The sequence below is a fragment of the Oculina patagonica genome, chromosome 6, assembly GCF_052425735.1.
Source record: "Oculina patagonica isolate OP01 chromosome 6, crgOcupat, whole genome shotgun sequence".
In the NCBI taxonomy this organism is placed as follows: Eukaryota; Metazoa; Cnidaria; class Anthozoa; order Scleractinia; family Oculinidae; genus Oculina; species Oculina patagonica.
Window position 1 is genome coordinate 2629769 of NC_135763.1, and position 15210 is coordinate 2644978.

General features: G+C 39.8%; 2 protein-coding genes across 3 annotated transcripts in view; both read right to left on the reverse strand.

Moving 5' to 3' along the window:
- LOC144656531 (matrilin-1-like) overlaps positions 1-1893 on the reverse strand; it is a 5854-nt gene extending 3961 nt beyond the window's left edge. The window contains exons 1-2 of the mRNA XM_078516754.1: positions 1814-1893; positions 964-1077 (exon numbers count right to left, since the gene is read on the reverse strand). Of these exons, the coding sequence (XP_078372880.1) occupies positions 964-1077; positions 1814-1893 (194 nt within the window). The remainder of the gene's footprint in view (positions 1-963; positions 1078-1813) is intronic.
- Positions 1894-5620: 3727 nt separating this feature from the next.
- On the reverse strand, positions 5621-14998 carry LOC144656591 (alkaline phosphatase-like). 2 transcript variants are annotated; one of them, XM_078516812.1, is made up of 8 exons: positions 13194-13328; positions 11470-11799; positions 10572-10817; positions 9776-10012; positions 8833-8973; positions 8332-8439; positions 7308-7589; positions 5621-6295 (listed from the first exon to the last, which is right to left on the reverse strand). In XM_078516812.1, exons 1-8 carry the CDS (start codon positions 13282-13284, stop codon positions 6036-6038), a joined length of 1695 nt encoding a protein of 564 aa, XP_078372938.1. In that variant the 5' UTR covers positions 13285-13328; the 3' UTR covers positions 5621-6035. The 2 variants fall into 2 exon arrangements, with proteins under 2 accessions (XP_078372938.1, XP_078372939.1); XM_078516813.1 differs by lacking the exon at positions 13194-13328 and adding an exon at positions 14865-14998 and having other exon boundaries at positions 5622-6295.
- Positions 14999-15210: the final 212 nt, after the last annotated feature.

Here is a 15210-nt window from a genome sequence, read left to right on the forward strand (position 1 = left end):
AGCACCACGAATGCGGACTCTGGCCAGGTCCGATGTTTGAGCATGCGTAAAGTCCGCGTTTTTGGTGCGGACCAAAAGAAAATCTGGCTCTGGAGCCGAGGATGACATTGTGGTACTAGAAGTTAAAAGGATGACGCATGCGTGGTGGAACACATATATTTCTTGAGCTGCTAGTTGGGCCCATTCATCTATTATTTTTGAAAGGCCATTTTTAAAACACAAATTTTGTAATTTTTAAAATTCAAATATCTTTATGTTATTTTTATGTTAACATCAGATTACTTATCATGAGAACAGTTTAACTCCTGTATAAAGGTCTGAATGCGTGTACCATAGTGCCAACCGTTTTCCTACGACATTGAAAAACGGAATTTGAACCTCCATTTTCGTTTTCTGTTTTCCTACGACTATGGAAAACAGAATTAGAACTTCCATTTTTGGGGAAAATAATATGTCAAGCAAATGTCATGACAAAAATATATAACACATATGCTACACCTTAGTAACGCCCTGCATACAAATTTAGCTTGTTTTCTATACGTAAATCCGTAAAAGTAACCTGTAAAAAAAGGTATACGGTTTACACTATGTATAAATACAAGCATGTATTTCTCATTTGTAAAACTCGCCGAAGAAGACCGCGACAGTCGGACGAAACGCGTGGGAGAATAAATCAGTTTTACAAAACAAATATCGTTCGCAGAGTGCTGCTCACTAGTTTATTTTTCAAAAAATTCTGTTTTCCAAAAACGTAGGAAAACGGAAGACGAAAACGGAAGTTCTCATTCCGTTTTCCAAAAACGTGGGAAAACGGAAAACGAAAATGGAAGTTCTAATTCCATTTTCCAAAGTCGCAGGAAAACGGAAAACGAAAATGAAGGTTCGAATTCCGTTTTCCAAAGTCGTAGGAAAACGGTTGGCACTAAGGTACACGCATTGTCTGGCAGGGATTCGCTAGCACACCTTGGAAAGAGTTCTTGTAGTGTCCCATTGCGAGCCCAGCACTCGCCATAATACTGCAGAGCAAACCACTGAAGGTTTTGACGTCTTGCTTCAGCTGCGCAGCGACACGCCAAACTAGAGTAATAGAAAACAATGTGAAGGCAAATTGGTATCATTAAGACAGCGGGTTCACTTCAGCTACATTCGGGAGACTATCGGACATTTGCTCTTTCGAAAATCGTGGGAGATCGTTCGGCTAGCTTCAAAAACATTTTTTTGGTCGAAAAGAAATTTACATCTTGACATTTGTGCTTGTATAAGTGAACAGAACAGTGGAAAATGCAATTTATTTGTTCAGCTCTACAACATAAAGATGTATTTTTATTGATTTCTGAAAAAATTTTAATAAATGAAACTATTTATTTATATTTTGGGCCAACACATCACGTCGATTTTTATACAACCAATTTTCTTTCTTTATACCGGAGATGGAATTAAAAATCTATGTTAAAATGATGTTGCAGCTTTCTAAATGACCTAAAGGCCTGGCTAAACTATAAAACGCTATTACAGGAACATTGTTGCAGAGGCAAATGCTTCCCAGTATAGCCGCGCGGGAAACATGTTGCGTAACAAAATATGCTTCTCGAAAACAAAAAAAATGTTTTTGTCTCGGGTCAAACTAGTTAACTAGTTTATGCGCATGCGTGACACTTCGTTTTCGGAACATTGTTTTCTCGTTTAGGCACCCAGGCAGCAAAACACTTTCCTTGTTTTTTGCTAATTTAGCCACCTAGGAAACAGGACACAGAACAATTAATGTTTCTGCAACAGTGTTTCCCAGTTTATCCAGGCCTTTATTATACTTAACCTCATGAGGTAAGGCTGCCAGTGATTCCAGTTTATCCTGACAGCAGACGTTGGATTACGGTCACTAAACAGTAGCACCATCTCTCGTGCTTTATCTTTACGGCAACCTTTCTTGATCCATTTACTTGATTGGCAAAATGCTGACAAGAAATGAACGAATTGTTGGTAACTAATTAAGTATGTTCACAACTCAATTCCATCTAAAAGGAAACTCGACTATAGACGGCTGATTTTGAAAACGTTCACGCACGGTACATGACGAACGAAAGAAACATTACGAAGCGCCGGATGGCTAACGATGAGTACGAGAAAACACGTTAGCTTATTCCATTAATTTAGCGGAAAATACATTATATAGGCTGTTTTTATGCTAGAGACGATAATGTCGTCTAGACGTCTTTAACATCTAAGACGTTAAAGGTGTCTGGTATAAAAACGGGACGCATTTAGTAGACAGCTTTTCAGAAAAAAATAAAAAAAAGACTGGGTTCAACACTCGGAGGACACTGGACACGAAGACGTAAAGCCATCACACGTTAAAGGCGTCTGTCTTATTTACTGTTTTTATACTAGTCAACGACGTCCCGTTTTTATACTAGACGGCTTTAACGTCTGAGACGTTAAAGCTGTCCGATAAGAGCGTCGTTCAGACGCTCTTACGAGAAGACGTTAAAGCCATCAGACGTTAAAGGTGTCTGTCTTATTTACCGTTTTTATACTAGACGTTAATGTCGTCTCAAGACAGCTTTAACGTCTAAGACGGCTTTAACGTCTCTAGCATAAAAACGGCCATTCTTTTGTCAAAAAGATAATTGCCCCATATGGCCTGGTTTTTAGCCAAAAAATCTTTTGAATTCTGCAGGATGCGATCGAGGCCATAAGGGCCAATTAACATGAATGCAAACTGAGAATAATGAAATAAGGTGTATGGAAAACTTGAAAACGCTCTGATGAAACTGACAAAATTGTATTATGTGTTTGGAAAAAGGCGCATGTTTGCATGAAGCTCATTAGATCCAAAAAATGAAATAAACTTCACATTAAATTTCTTAAATGAAACCGAATAATTTTTTCGGAACAATGTAATCGAGCCTCCTTGTTCAAGCGGAGAATTAAAAACTAGCCAATATTGCTAGAAACGCGGGCTGGCTCCATTGATATGAATAGTGTTGACGTGGCAGTGTTGGATATTCCGATGACCATAAACTTGGTTTTTCGTGCCTGTAGCTGTAGTAAAAACTAATTTAAAGTAAAGTAACCACAAAGCCAATCCAAATTACACTACAACTAGCGATGTAAACCAATCAAAGATCAAAAAAGCCCGGCAAAAAAGCGAGGTCAATTCACCGATAGCAAATAAGTACAGGAAAATTGCGGTAGGCTCTGACCTTACCGAGTCAGTTTTGTCAATCGATTACCCATAACAGTGAGCTATATCTTACCTGATGTTCTAGGTAAAGCTGTGAATTCCAGAACAAACAAAAAAAGGAAACAAATCTGTAAACCTGCGTTGAAAAAAAGCATATATTATATAGTAGTTAATTTTAAGTTTGTCAACTGAGGATAAATTTCCTGTCACATTTTTATACGATAGACGATAGGGCGTCGGCACATTTGATATTCAAAATGTTCTTACATCTGCAGAGGATTAAGATTGATTCCAGCATTTGTATTATGTATGTATTAACGTTAAAAAGGCCTCACAGTTAAGTACATGCATCTTTTTAACACTTTTACCAGAATTAAGACGCTGGAGTGAAACAACAAAAAGGAGATACTTTTTGGTCGCTTAAATTGTAATGTAACTTGATATCAAAGCTCGTCGTGAACTGATAATATTCTGAATTATAACTTACTTTTTTGCATTTTAGGCATGTGTGTTCAGCCGGCTAAGCTGGACGAGATTGTCGCAAATCAGAAATAAAATAATCTCTAATACACTCCAAGGCACGACTTCAGAAACAGAATAAAGTGAAATCATTTTGCCATTCATTCTCGCTTTTATACTGATATTGGGGAAAAAAGCAAGCATTGATATAGGACTCTCCCTTAACTTTCCTTTTTACGTTGCCATAGTTGATTTGCTTTAAAGAACCCTTTAACTAAGACAATGATCTTGCGTTAGCTGCGTTCAGTGTTCGGAGACAAAGCCTTTTTTTCTTAAAAAATTCACTGTAGTAAGCTGGGGGAGAGGTTTTCAACTGTAGTAAACATGGCGAAATAAAACTTCACGTTTTTTAAACCACAAAGAAAGATTATCAGTGTTCGGTTTAATTTTCTTGCATTTTAAGCAACCTCACAACTTATTTCATAAACTGTTTCGCAGAATTTACCCTTTAAAAACGGCCAATCTTCCTTTTCTTTACTGTGCTTTGTTTGCATATTAACCCTCCCGAATTGAACTTCGACTTAAATTATGAATTTGGTTCGTTTTCTTCTGTGGATGAAACTTAAACGTTTAAAATTTTACCAAATAAGTTGACCAGAGTATCTTCATGTGAATCATGAATCAAACGGTAAGTGTGGATATTTTCTTTAATGTAGAGCTTTAATTGAGCAATCTAAAAAGTCAAAAAGTTAATGTCAGGAGAGAGTGGTTTGAACTGAAAAGCCAACATCAGTCTATTGAGTTAAGTAGGTATTAATTTGTGATTTTTTTAACACTGTTTCTTTTACTTACACGTTCGATACACGTGGTAAGTGCTTTTCCACCTTTGTGACCATAACCGCTTTTTCATCAAGCACCAAACCGCGAAACACACGTAGTAGCGGGAGCGAATGAGAGGCGGCTGTATTCGCAGGCTAATATTGCCTTCAATTGTTTGCATTTGTTCTAAACATTCTCTTTCATTCCTTTAAATTCAAAGAAATGTATTATTCAATTGACCTCTATGCTTATAGCTCAATTTAATTTATACTCAATGGTTTTTCTTCTTCATGGTCAAAACTATTGTTTTCGGTTAGGACCCACCATTCCACAAGAGGTTAAAGGATGGTGTCTTGGTTTTATAGCCCCCACTCTATCAGGTGTAAAACAGAAGTTAAGAAATAGATTCAAATCTCTCTGTCCTAAATTTGCAAGCTTCGTGCACACAGAATATTTAAGTCTCATCGCAAATTTTTAGGCCACTAGGTTTTGTCCATTTGGCTCATCAGATAGGTGGTGTTTTGCCAGGTCCTCTACCATAACACAAGGAGCAAACTAGCTCATTGTGATCACTTCCCTGATATGTAGTCAACAGACGTGCGATATTGTCGCGGTTAAACGTCCTTTACTAGCAGCAAAGCCAAAAGATCGAGGCATGTCTACTTCAAGTGTGCATGCACTGCATTACGGGAAGTGAATTCTTTTAAAGCGGCAGAGGCATCATAGTAGCCAGGCGTTCTCTTCTCGTCCACTCGATTTGGCGCGAAAGTTAATGACGTTACCGAGTGTACAGGGTACTTTGGTACCCTGGTTTTCTTCACCACGCCTCGCCTCGGTGAACGGGAGAGGCGCGGTCGCCTGATGGTTAGCGCGCTGGACTCAGGATCGAGCGGTCCTAGCCTGTTCAGGTGTCCGGTAGGTTGAGGAGCAGCATGATAACCTGCGATGGACCAGCAACCCATTCAGGGAGGAATAGAAGTACTCCTAGTCGGTTAATGCTACGTAAACCTGAATAAGCTCCGGCTCCAGGCTGTACCATACCTCGCATTTGCTCGCTATAGAAAGAGAACGTCCAGAGGCTTGTAGATTGCCCCACCCCCCTCCCCCCATGCACACGCAAATATAACGGATGGAATTCATCGTTTATTCATGATAAGTAGTATTGTACTTTATATTTGGGTATATAATGACTAAAGATAAAATATGATTAGTCAGTAATGTAATGCATCGAGCTTGTTAAAAAATACAGTGACAATGACACAACCTAACCGGCGCTCATTAACTACCTTGCTAATACAAAAGAGAAACATTAAATGCTTTGAAAAAAAAAATGAAGATGTATTAAGCTAAGTACATACATACTAAGATATTAATCAGCTGTCGTGAGTTAAGTAACTCTGAAAACTTTTCTAATGAATAAAAAAAGATACTATTCCTGCATATTTGTACGTAGTACGAAGTAGGACAGTTTCTATCACCATTTATAACACTATTTTGTGTTTGACTATCCTGAAATTGATACATAAACATGAAGTGGAGTAAAGCTTGTAAACTACACTGCAACACCGTCGATCACTCATCGACATGTTTCTCTTTCAGCTACATGTATGGCAAAGAAAAACCACAACGCTGCAATCAACAGAACAAACAGCGAGGGAATGGAGAGACGGGAAGCTCCACTCTTGCTTTTGGGTTTGCCGCCTCTAGCCACGTGCTTCTCACATGATTTCTGTTTACTTTCACTCAAGCACAAGGCGTGATCCATCACGTGAAAAACATACTGCTGCTCCACAACTCCATGAAACAAGTAGGCTCCAGGCCCGTCCGCGAATACCCCTGGAAATACAATAGACAATTAATAAAAAGCTTCGGCCCAAATGTGGAGAGAGGAAAAGAAGTACGAAGGACTTGCTTGCTAGGAAATTGCAGCCTAACAGTATTTTTTAACTTAAGCAAATAGACGTCTTTCTTGGCGGGCTTAAATCTATCCTTACGAGGGTCACGTCCACGATACATCCTAAAATTCTCTGCACTGATAACGTGGCTCTGTATTGAATCAATCACTACACTACACGGATCTCCGTAGAGATTCTCACAGTGATAAGTTATGAGCGCGAAAGCGGTGAATGGGTCTTATTCGTAGCTCCCTTCCACTTCTTTTCTGATTCTTCTTTTCTTCGTACGCGACACTTCTTCCGCACTATCAACCTTACGTCACACAGGCAAATCACGTGATATTTTGGCCGCGCGATACGAGGGACTATGTCGAAGCAAGAAGCGCGACGTACTTTGAAAGCAGAAAAAGCCGCTTTTAAAATATTTCTTCGCAGTTTTAAGGTTAGGACCATTCTTTTTTTATAAATATTAAACTAAGAGCAAACTAGACATTTTTTTTCTTATCATATGCACTTTAAAGGCCAGGCCAAACAGAGACGCAGGTGGACGTAAGTTTTCAACTTGCGTCTACTTGCGTCTCAGTTTGGCCAGGACTTACGTGCACTTGCGGTGACTTGCATTCACTTTGGTCGAGATCAAATTTGTACGCAAGTCAACGCAGGTCTTGCTGTTTACTGCATGTTCTGAATTGCAGCCCGCGCAGTAGCACTGAAATGGCTTTTTTGACAACTTGCGTGCACTTGCGAGTAAACTTGCGAGTCCGTTTGGCCACCCAACGCAAGTCTGTACGCACGTTCAACTTGCAACTACTTGCGTCCACTTGCGTTACCGCCAGGCCTTAAAACACATTCTTTGATAGGGTATGAAATTTCCTTTTTTTACTGGGGCGAGGAGGATAGGGTATTTTTTTGAGATGTTACCACAACTTCATAGCAAAATATTCATTTCTTACCAACATCCTCAGATCCGTGACTTTCTGAATCTAGTAGAACTGTCGCTTGTTGAAGGAAGTCCTTATCTCCCGTGTTCACATTGCGCAGGTCTGGACGAGATCCATTCAGCCCCCCTGGGCCGTTCGCATACCCAAGTGTGGTGTAGGTCTTGTTTTGTTCGTCCACAGCTAAGGTGTTACCTATATTCTTCTGTAAACCCAACACAGGGTTCCCACGCTTCGGGTAGCCGCCAATTGTAAAGACATGAGAGTGGTCAGCGGTTACTGTTATAAGGGTATCGTCTAAGGAACCGAAGCAAAAAAGCAGTTTGATTTAGTTTGAAATAGTATTAGTAACGTATTTTTGAACGAGGTCGAGTATAATATTGGATTTGTCAGTGGTCGATAATTGTAAAAAGATTCCGGAAAAGTAAGGATATTTTTTGATAACCGAGTAAAATAAATGCTTACAACCTAGTGCGAACTAGTGGGAAGCACTCCCTGCCTTTTTTCGACATCTTCACAGAAGTGCACAAGTTAGTATAACGCACAAGCACACTGCTGTCGTCCACAAAACCTTCGTTTCAATTGATTAACCGTCGACGTAAAAACATCAAAAACGAGTATAGCTCTGGGGAAGAAAACGCAATAGCGGAGCGTGCGAGTGACATCATGACTCGTACAAGTCTCAGACAAACAAAAACCTAAACGGCGGACGATTTTCCCTTTGTTAAAACATAAACTTCGCCTAGATTCCCTCTATTTCTGTCAGAACACGCTGAATATTCATTTGCATTTTATTTCTAGACCTCGCGTGCTTCGCTTTTGACCCGATATAGGTCATGTACGAGCAGAATGAACATTATTTGTCCCCAATTACTTGTAGATGACGTAGTGTTGTCTACGCCAATTAGAACAAAGGAATGTTCCAACCTCGTCCCAGGGTCTTCTCCGCGGCGATTTTCAACATGGCGGCTCGTCGGAAGATTTGAAAAGCGGAGAAGACCCTGGGGACGAGGTTGATGAACAATAGAATTTACATTACCTTTATTTACTATTTCCAGTGCCTTAGCAACCGCTTTATTAAAAGCAACTGTATCAGTGAGAGCGTTAATGGCCGAACCATCGTGGTGCCCGTGATCAATGCGTCCCCCTGAAAAAAAAAAAGAGGAATGAGAAAAATATTTATTTATTTGAGTAAACACTACACTGACATTCTCGACCAATCCCTTACAGGGACGAACTAGAATCATTGACAAAACCCGTTGTCTCACCCACCCCCATCCCCCCGTTTCAGTGTTGGATAGCACAATGTGCGTTTTAGATTGTGAGCAAAAGTAGGCAGCAATTGAAGGCATTATTTTTTGCATGTTACTAAACATTGTAAAGGGGGAGAGGGGGAATTACTTAAATTTTTCATGTTTCAAGTGAGAAAAACAGCGATTGTGCGAAGGTTTTGTCAAAGATTGTGGATAATACTTTTAAATATGTTAAAACATTGAATGAAGATAGCCGGCAAAATAGTAACGCCTTGAATGATAAATACCTTCAACTAACAAGAAGTATCCTTTGGGGTTCTTCTGGAGTATTTTTATGGCTTTTTCAGTCATCTCCGCAATTGACGGTTCACCTGCTTTATCATTAGCTCTCTCAAGTTCGTACTTCATGCTAGAGCGCTCAAAGAGTCCTAGAGAAATATCGTATGAAAAGAAGAATACCGTGTGTAACCGTTAGCCATGTTAATTACTTCTAGTACGTCTCAAAACAAGTCTCAAAACCTTACAATTCTCTCATTTGTGGGATCTTTAACGGCCGTTGTTATCACTAGCTTGGAACCGAGGGTGAGGGAACTTGGCAGCAAATGCATTTTTCACGTGATCACAATTTATTTTTCATACTTCCAGGAAATAAATACACCTTATTCGATGGTTTAACATATAATACGCGCGGATATTTTGCGAGTTGCGTAGTATTTTTCCGAGCCCCTTACGGGCGAGGAAAAATACGAGCAATGAGCAAAATGTCCGCTCGTATTATATATTAAACCATCCAATAGGGGATTTATTATTCCACTAATTGTTCCACTTTGTTTGGGACAGTATTCTGTAAGTTTGTCTGCCCGTATTTTTGCCCTGTTCTACTGTGTAATAACGTGGCATATTTTGCGCGTTCTTTTGCCCTAATACGGTAAAATGGCGCAATAGCGGAATAATAAGTAGCGGAATTATCAAGACAGGGCGGGACACACCCTCATAGGGTTTATAACTTTTTATGATCTTTATATTGTGAAAAAGAAAAACTCTGCCAGGCAAAAAAGGGCGAGCAACTTGTTCTGTAATCAGCACATAACAACCCTGCGTTGCCCTGGACGTACATATGAACGATTTTTTTAAACAAAATAAAGAGTCCTTACATTCAAGACAAAAATAAACAAACAGATAAATCTAAATAACTTGTACTCCAACATTTTCCCTTTTTTATGGACTCACCTATCACGTGATCTACCTTGTTCACGTCAATCTTGTCGAAAGCGGTTTTGTTCCACACATACTGTGAGTTCGGATGTTTGTCGACCCACTCTTTAATCAGATCTCTGCCGTCCAGTCTCTCTCCTTTTTTATCCGGGTATTCGGGGTCTGTTTGGTTTTTATGCATGAGTTCTCTGCGGCCTCCCGCGAACATCACTTCGATCCCGTCACCATAGGGGTATTCAATAAGTTGCAAAGCTGATTAAAAAAGAAAGAATCAAAACATGAAACGCATTGTGGAGTAAATCGTAAAGGGAATGGTGAAATAAACAAAAAAAACTGATTTTTAATTTTAGTTCCCGTAACATTTAGTTACCGACTAAGCTCGGTTAATAGCTGAGATGTTTACCATCTTGCCAATCAAGAAAATTTTAATTTCTTTAATGTAAACGGTTCGTACCCGCGGACATTCTGCTTGTGAACGGCGATGAAACATTTGGACAAGAAAGAGAGAGTCGAGATCACCAGCAGGCATGTTTTCAATTTCTCTATCCTCTTTCATTGACTGACAGAATATTCTTACAGAAGTTAAAGTCGCTTTTATTGGTGTCGACTGCTTTGTCTGGATGAGGAAAATCTAGACAACGGTCAATATCGATTTTAGCCAATCAAATTCTTGAATTCGGTAGTTCCCAGCCCTTGTGAGACACAGTCATATAATAAATTATTCTTAGCCATTCCTAAATAATATTGAGAAATGATCGTACTATAAATCTCGGCAGGCTTAGCAAGGGTTTCTCTTACTAATTTTATTTACCAATATCCTTGCACTTGGATCCATCATCCAATGCTTTAGCTTTGATATCTGCGTCACTCTCCCAGTCACGGTCCACTGAGTACGCGTACGCGCTCGCGGGAGTTGCGTGGGTGGCTCGCGTGGTAGTCACGATTCCCGTGGACATCCCAGCTCTCTCAGCAAGCGTGAGGATGGACACAACCTTGCTTTGTTCAGTCATTGAAGCACAGTAGCCTTTCTTAACAGTGGAGTCAACGCCGAGCACACCTTAAAAAATATATAACAGAAAGAAAAGACAAGGAAAGTAAACAGTACACTAAATTTGGAAAAATATTGATATATCCTTGACGTTAGTGCACTTTCACGTGAATAAGAATGCGGTTGTAAAAAATTTGCATGTTTGCAATTTCATGCTGAAAATAATAAAAGGTTTAGAACAGGGCCTACCTGTTCAAAAAATGGATGAATCTCTATCCAGTGGATAGCGTAGTTCGTTTTATTAACGCTTATATAGTGGATATCGATTTATAGGGATAGAGTTATCCGGTGCACTTTGAACAGCCAGGGTTTGAAATTCTAGTTTGGGACGTCTTATTAAAGCGTACTCGGGGAATATCACTCCGGTCCCGAAATGACGTAGAGAGGATCTGAGCGCAGTTATGAGCTCTCACTTAGTTGTACAAGAAGCCACAGGATAAAAATGTAAGTGAGTGAGGTGACGACAGTTTCCTTCAATATATATGTATTTTGTTTAGAACCAAGCGTCTAGGTAACCGTCGGGCCATACTGTAATAAAGTCTGGCAGCCTGGAATTTATGGTTGTTGTTTCGCTTAGAAAGTAAAGTGTATAAAGATGGGAGCAAAATCAGATAATCGGAGCAAAATTAAAGGTGACTGCTTGTGATACTTGACAACCTACCGCTGTTGGTCTTTATACCGTTCAGGAATGCCGTAGCACAGCTTGCAGAGTCTGTTCCTTGGAGATCAACAAGGTACGTCTTAGCCAAAGCTGACCAGGGGAACACCTCCCAGCTTAACACGTTCTCCTCTCCAGGCTCCCCTCTGAGCTGTCCATCATAGATGCGCGCGGCGGTGATTGTAGTGATACCCAGTCCATCGCCGAGAAACAAAATGGCGCTCTTGGCAGTGTCCGTGTTGGGCTTTACTTTGAGATTGTCTTGAATGAGTTTGACACCATCTTTATACCAAGAATTGCCGTCTTGATTTCTAAAGATATCCCCGTGAACGCCTAAGGAAGCAAACAAGAGAAATAATTTAGTGTATAATCGGACAGCTTCCTTTGCGCGCTCAAGCCCTCCTAAACGCGGGGGGCGAGACGATTTTTAATGACATTTTTTAACCAAAATTACTCAAGACGCCTATAAAAACAGATTTTTGCTGTGTGCTGTTCCAGGCTCTCGGTTTGTGGGGGAGAGCGAAAAACGCGAGCGAGCGGGGAAGAACGCGCTCGTCTTTTCCGCGCTCGCCCGCTCTTTTCGTTCTCCCCCCACAAACCGAGAGCCTGGAACAGGCTACTGTGGAGACGGTATGTAGAACGAGACGATTTAAACGCAACGTAAAAAATTCGTACAACAGTGCTGCAGGTTAGCTGTATAAGAACTTAAAATCCTGCATAACAAAATTGTCTCCTGTAACCACACCTTCTAAAGTTATGACCTAAAAAGGAGATCCGTATAGTTCTCGGATTGTTTTTTGTTCACTTTTGAAACGTGTGCGTAAGAACCAACTAGACAATCAGAAAAACTTGTTCTTCTCGTACTTTTCTCTGATCGTTGAACGCAGGAAAAGTATCCGACGAGAGGACTCCCAAAGACGCCGCCCCCGCCCCCCACTCTCTCGTGCTTCACTTGCTGTTTCTTTCGCGTCCTTTTTTGAGTTGAAAAATAGAACTGCTCAGTGCTGTGAACAGTCTACCTTTAATAAATGCAGAAGTCTTCGTAAGTAATTAATTAGCAATTCAAATTTAACACTGTGGTTATATGTTTTTAATGTATGTTTTATGTCACATTGAGGGTCACAGAGTCAAAAGAGTAAATTTTCAGTGTCAACTGCATTATAAACAACAAGCCTTAATATTTTTTTTAAATAAATCAAGCTTGCTCTGTCGCACTTAAAGCGAATATCCGTCCTCGGTCTTTCCTGTACGGGCCTCGCGCAAACAAATTTATACCACAAAGTCAGTTATGATTAGAAACACTCCATGGAAATGTGTTTGAGGGCAGAAATGAAATAATATATTTAGAGCTTCACTCGTGAAGTGTTGCTCTTTCCACTCGAAAATAAAGGGCGACACTCTTTTTATGTTTCTCGACAACGTGTAATATCTTCTTTGTTAAATTGTGAAAAGTTATTTGTCTAATCAACATTCTAAAGAAAGTTTAGAGAAAATGGTTTTCCCCTTATTACCTGGCCGCTAGTAAAATCGACTCTTTTCTATCTTACTTTTTATTATTAAAAACTCAAAGCAAAACTTCCATCACGCGATTTAAAAATCAATGTCTATTGTACATTGGAAAACTTAAACGAAACCTGTCAAAGAAATATTGTGGAGGCAACTATCTTTCACTTGTCACAGTACCCGCATTCTAATAACCAACTAACAAAATCAATAACGTTTTTTACCTTGTATCGTCGATAAAAATCTTGATCCGTTTTCGTCAAACGCAAAAACAAGAAACACGCTTAAAAACCTTACTGCTTGAGAAATGTCCATGGTATATTTCGTGAGTCCTTTTTGTGTTCAGCCGGCAGTAGTCTATTTTAAATTTTAAATCAGTTCTTAAAAACTTATTACCTTGTACAACAGGCCCGTCACGTGTTTTAAACAATTCAATTTATTGTGTTTTTGTTTTGTTTTATGTTATGAATTTGAATTGAAATTCAAATTCGTTCGCGTACTGCCCGAAAAGTGAAAATGAAACTGACAAAATTGTAGTACTTTATTATTTAGTAATCACCAAACTAGCTTGTTTTTACAAAAAGTGTCACGTAACAGGTGCAGATGTGAAACGATTCGATAATCCGTGAATGTTTTTTGGATACTGGCTCAGTGGACTGGAAATAACACTGAATAACAATTAGAACAAATTATGTTTATTTAATTATCGCTTTATCTCTTTGTCCAAGCACGTGGTTGATTTTGTCATTTGTGTTGTTGACCAAGTGAAGGGCCTAAACGTCAAGTAAAAAGAATGTAAAATGTTAAGACAGGAATGGTCAAAGATAATCCAGTTTAATAGTTCGAACGTCGAATCGATTCGAACGTCGTTCGATTTTATTCGTTTCACAAATCTTTTTGGAGTTCGATTTTGCTTGATTACAAATCTTTTAGTTCGATGATTGTTTCGATGTACATGGAACTCTTTTTCAAATAATTACTGAGATTGTCAAGCATTTCCGACCAAAGTTTGCATCAAAGACCCTTGGACCATTAAGTGCTATCCTGAAGTTTGGCTTGAAGTGCGTTCAAATTTCATAATCTATGACCTCGCATTACTGTACTGAGGCACAGAAACTACCAAGACATTAATCCTGTAATATAATCAATACACGTTATCAAATTCGTGTTTGATTTCGTATGCATTCCATTTCTGTTAGGAGCTGTCATTGTATTTAAAAACCGCAGATATCCGGGGGGTACTCCTCCACACAAGCAACGCAGGTATGTACCGGTTGCCGTGCAAATGATATGGAGTCAGCAGCTCACTGATACCAGCGCTCAACATTGATACCGGCCGCTTAAGTCACGGCAGGTCTGACATCGAACATGATTTGAAAAGCGCATATTTTGCATAGAAAGTCCATAGTCTTGGTTAGAGAACCGAAGCACACTCCCACCCCAAATTTAGACATGCAGTAACCCTGGTCGCAGGCATAAACTCTCCTGTCCATTGTATGAAAGTATCCAAAGTGAACCGGCGAACAAAACGATTTGGCAAGCACGAGTTTATAAATACAGTTGAACCCCGTTATTTCGAACCGTCAGGGGAAACAAAAAATAGTTCGAAATAGCGGGAGTTCGAAATAGCCGATAGTAAATGACTGAAGGGCAAATCCAAGGGAAACGGGTTTTAGTTCGAATTAACGGGGAATTCGAATAACCGAGTTCGAATTAGCTGGTTCAACTGTATAGCTAAATATGGCCTCGCATGGGGGTAATCTTGTCCCGGGTCTTGTCAAATATTCTGTCTAAATATTCATTTCTCCAGTGTCATTTACAACTCGTGGTCGAATTTTCGAGAATTACATTTCATTCACCGATCACTCATGCTCTACTCACACAAAATTACTTACCTGCTAACGAGGAAAGCACGACAAGGAAACTCAACATAACACTGGCGCAGACAGTCGACATAGTTTCGAAGCTTAGGACAACGTGCGTGCGAGCGGTGTAACAATATATATACCGTATCTAAAAGAATTTGTCACGCAACACGAAACATGCACAAAATGTTTACATCATCAGCTTTTGTTCTCATCCGGTTACCGGATGTTCTTGATTAAACACCCTGAAGAAAGGCCAGGCTCAATTTAACCCTGGGCCCCGGGCCCTGGGCCCATAAGATCAAATTGGAAATAAACGCTCTCTAGGTTTATTCAAGGTAGCGGTGTTTATTTGAGGCCCAGTGCGAACAAGCGA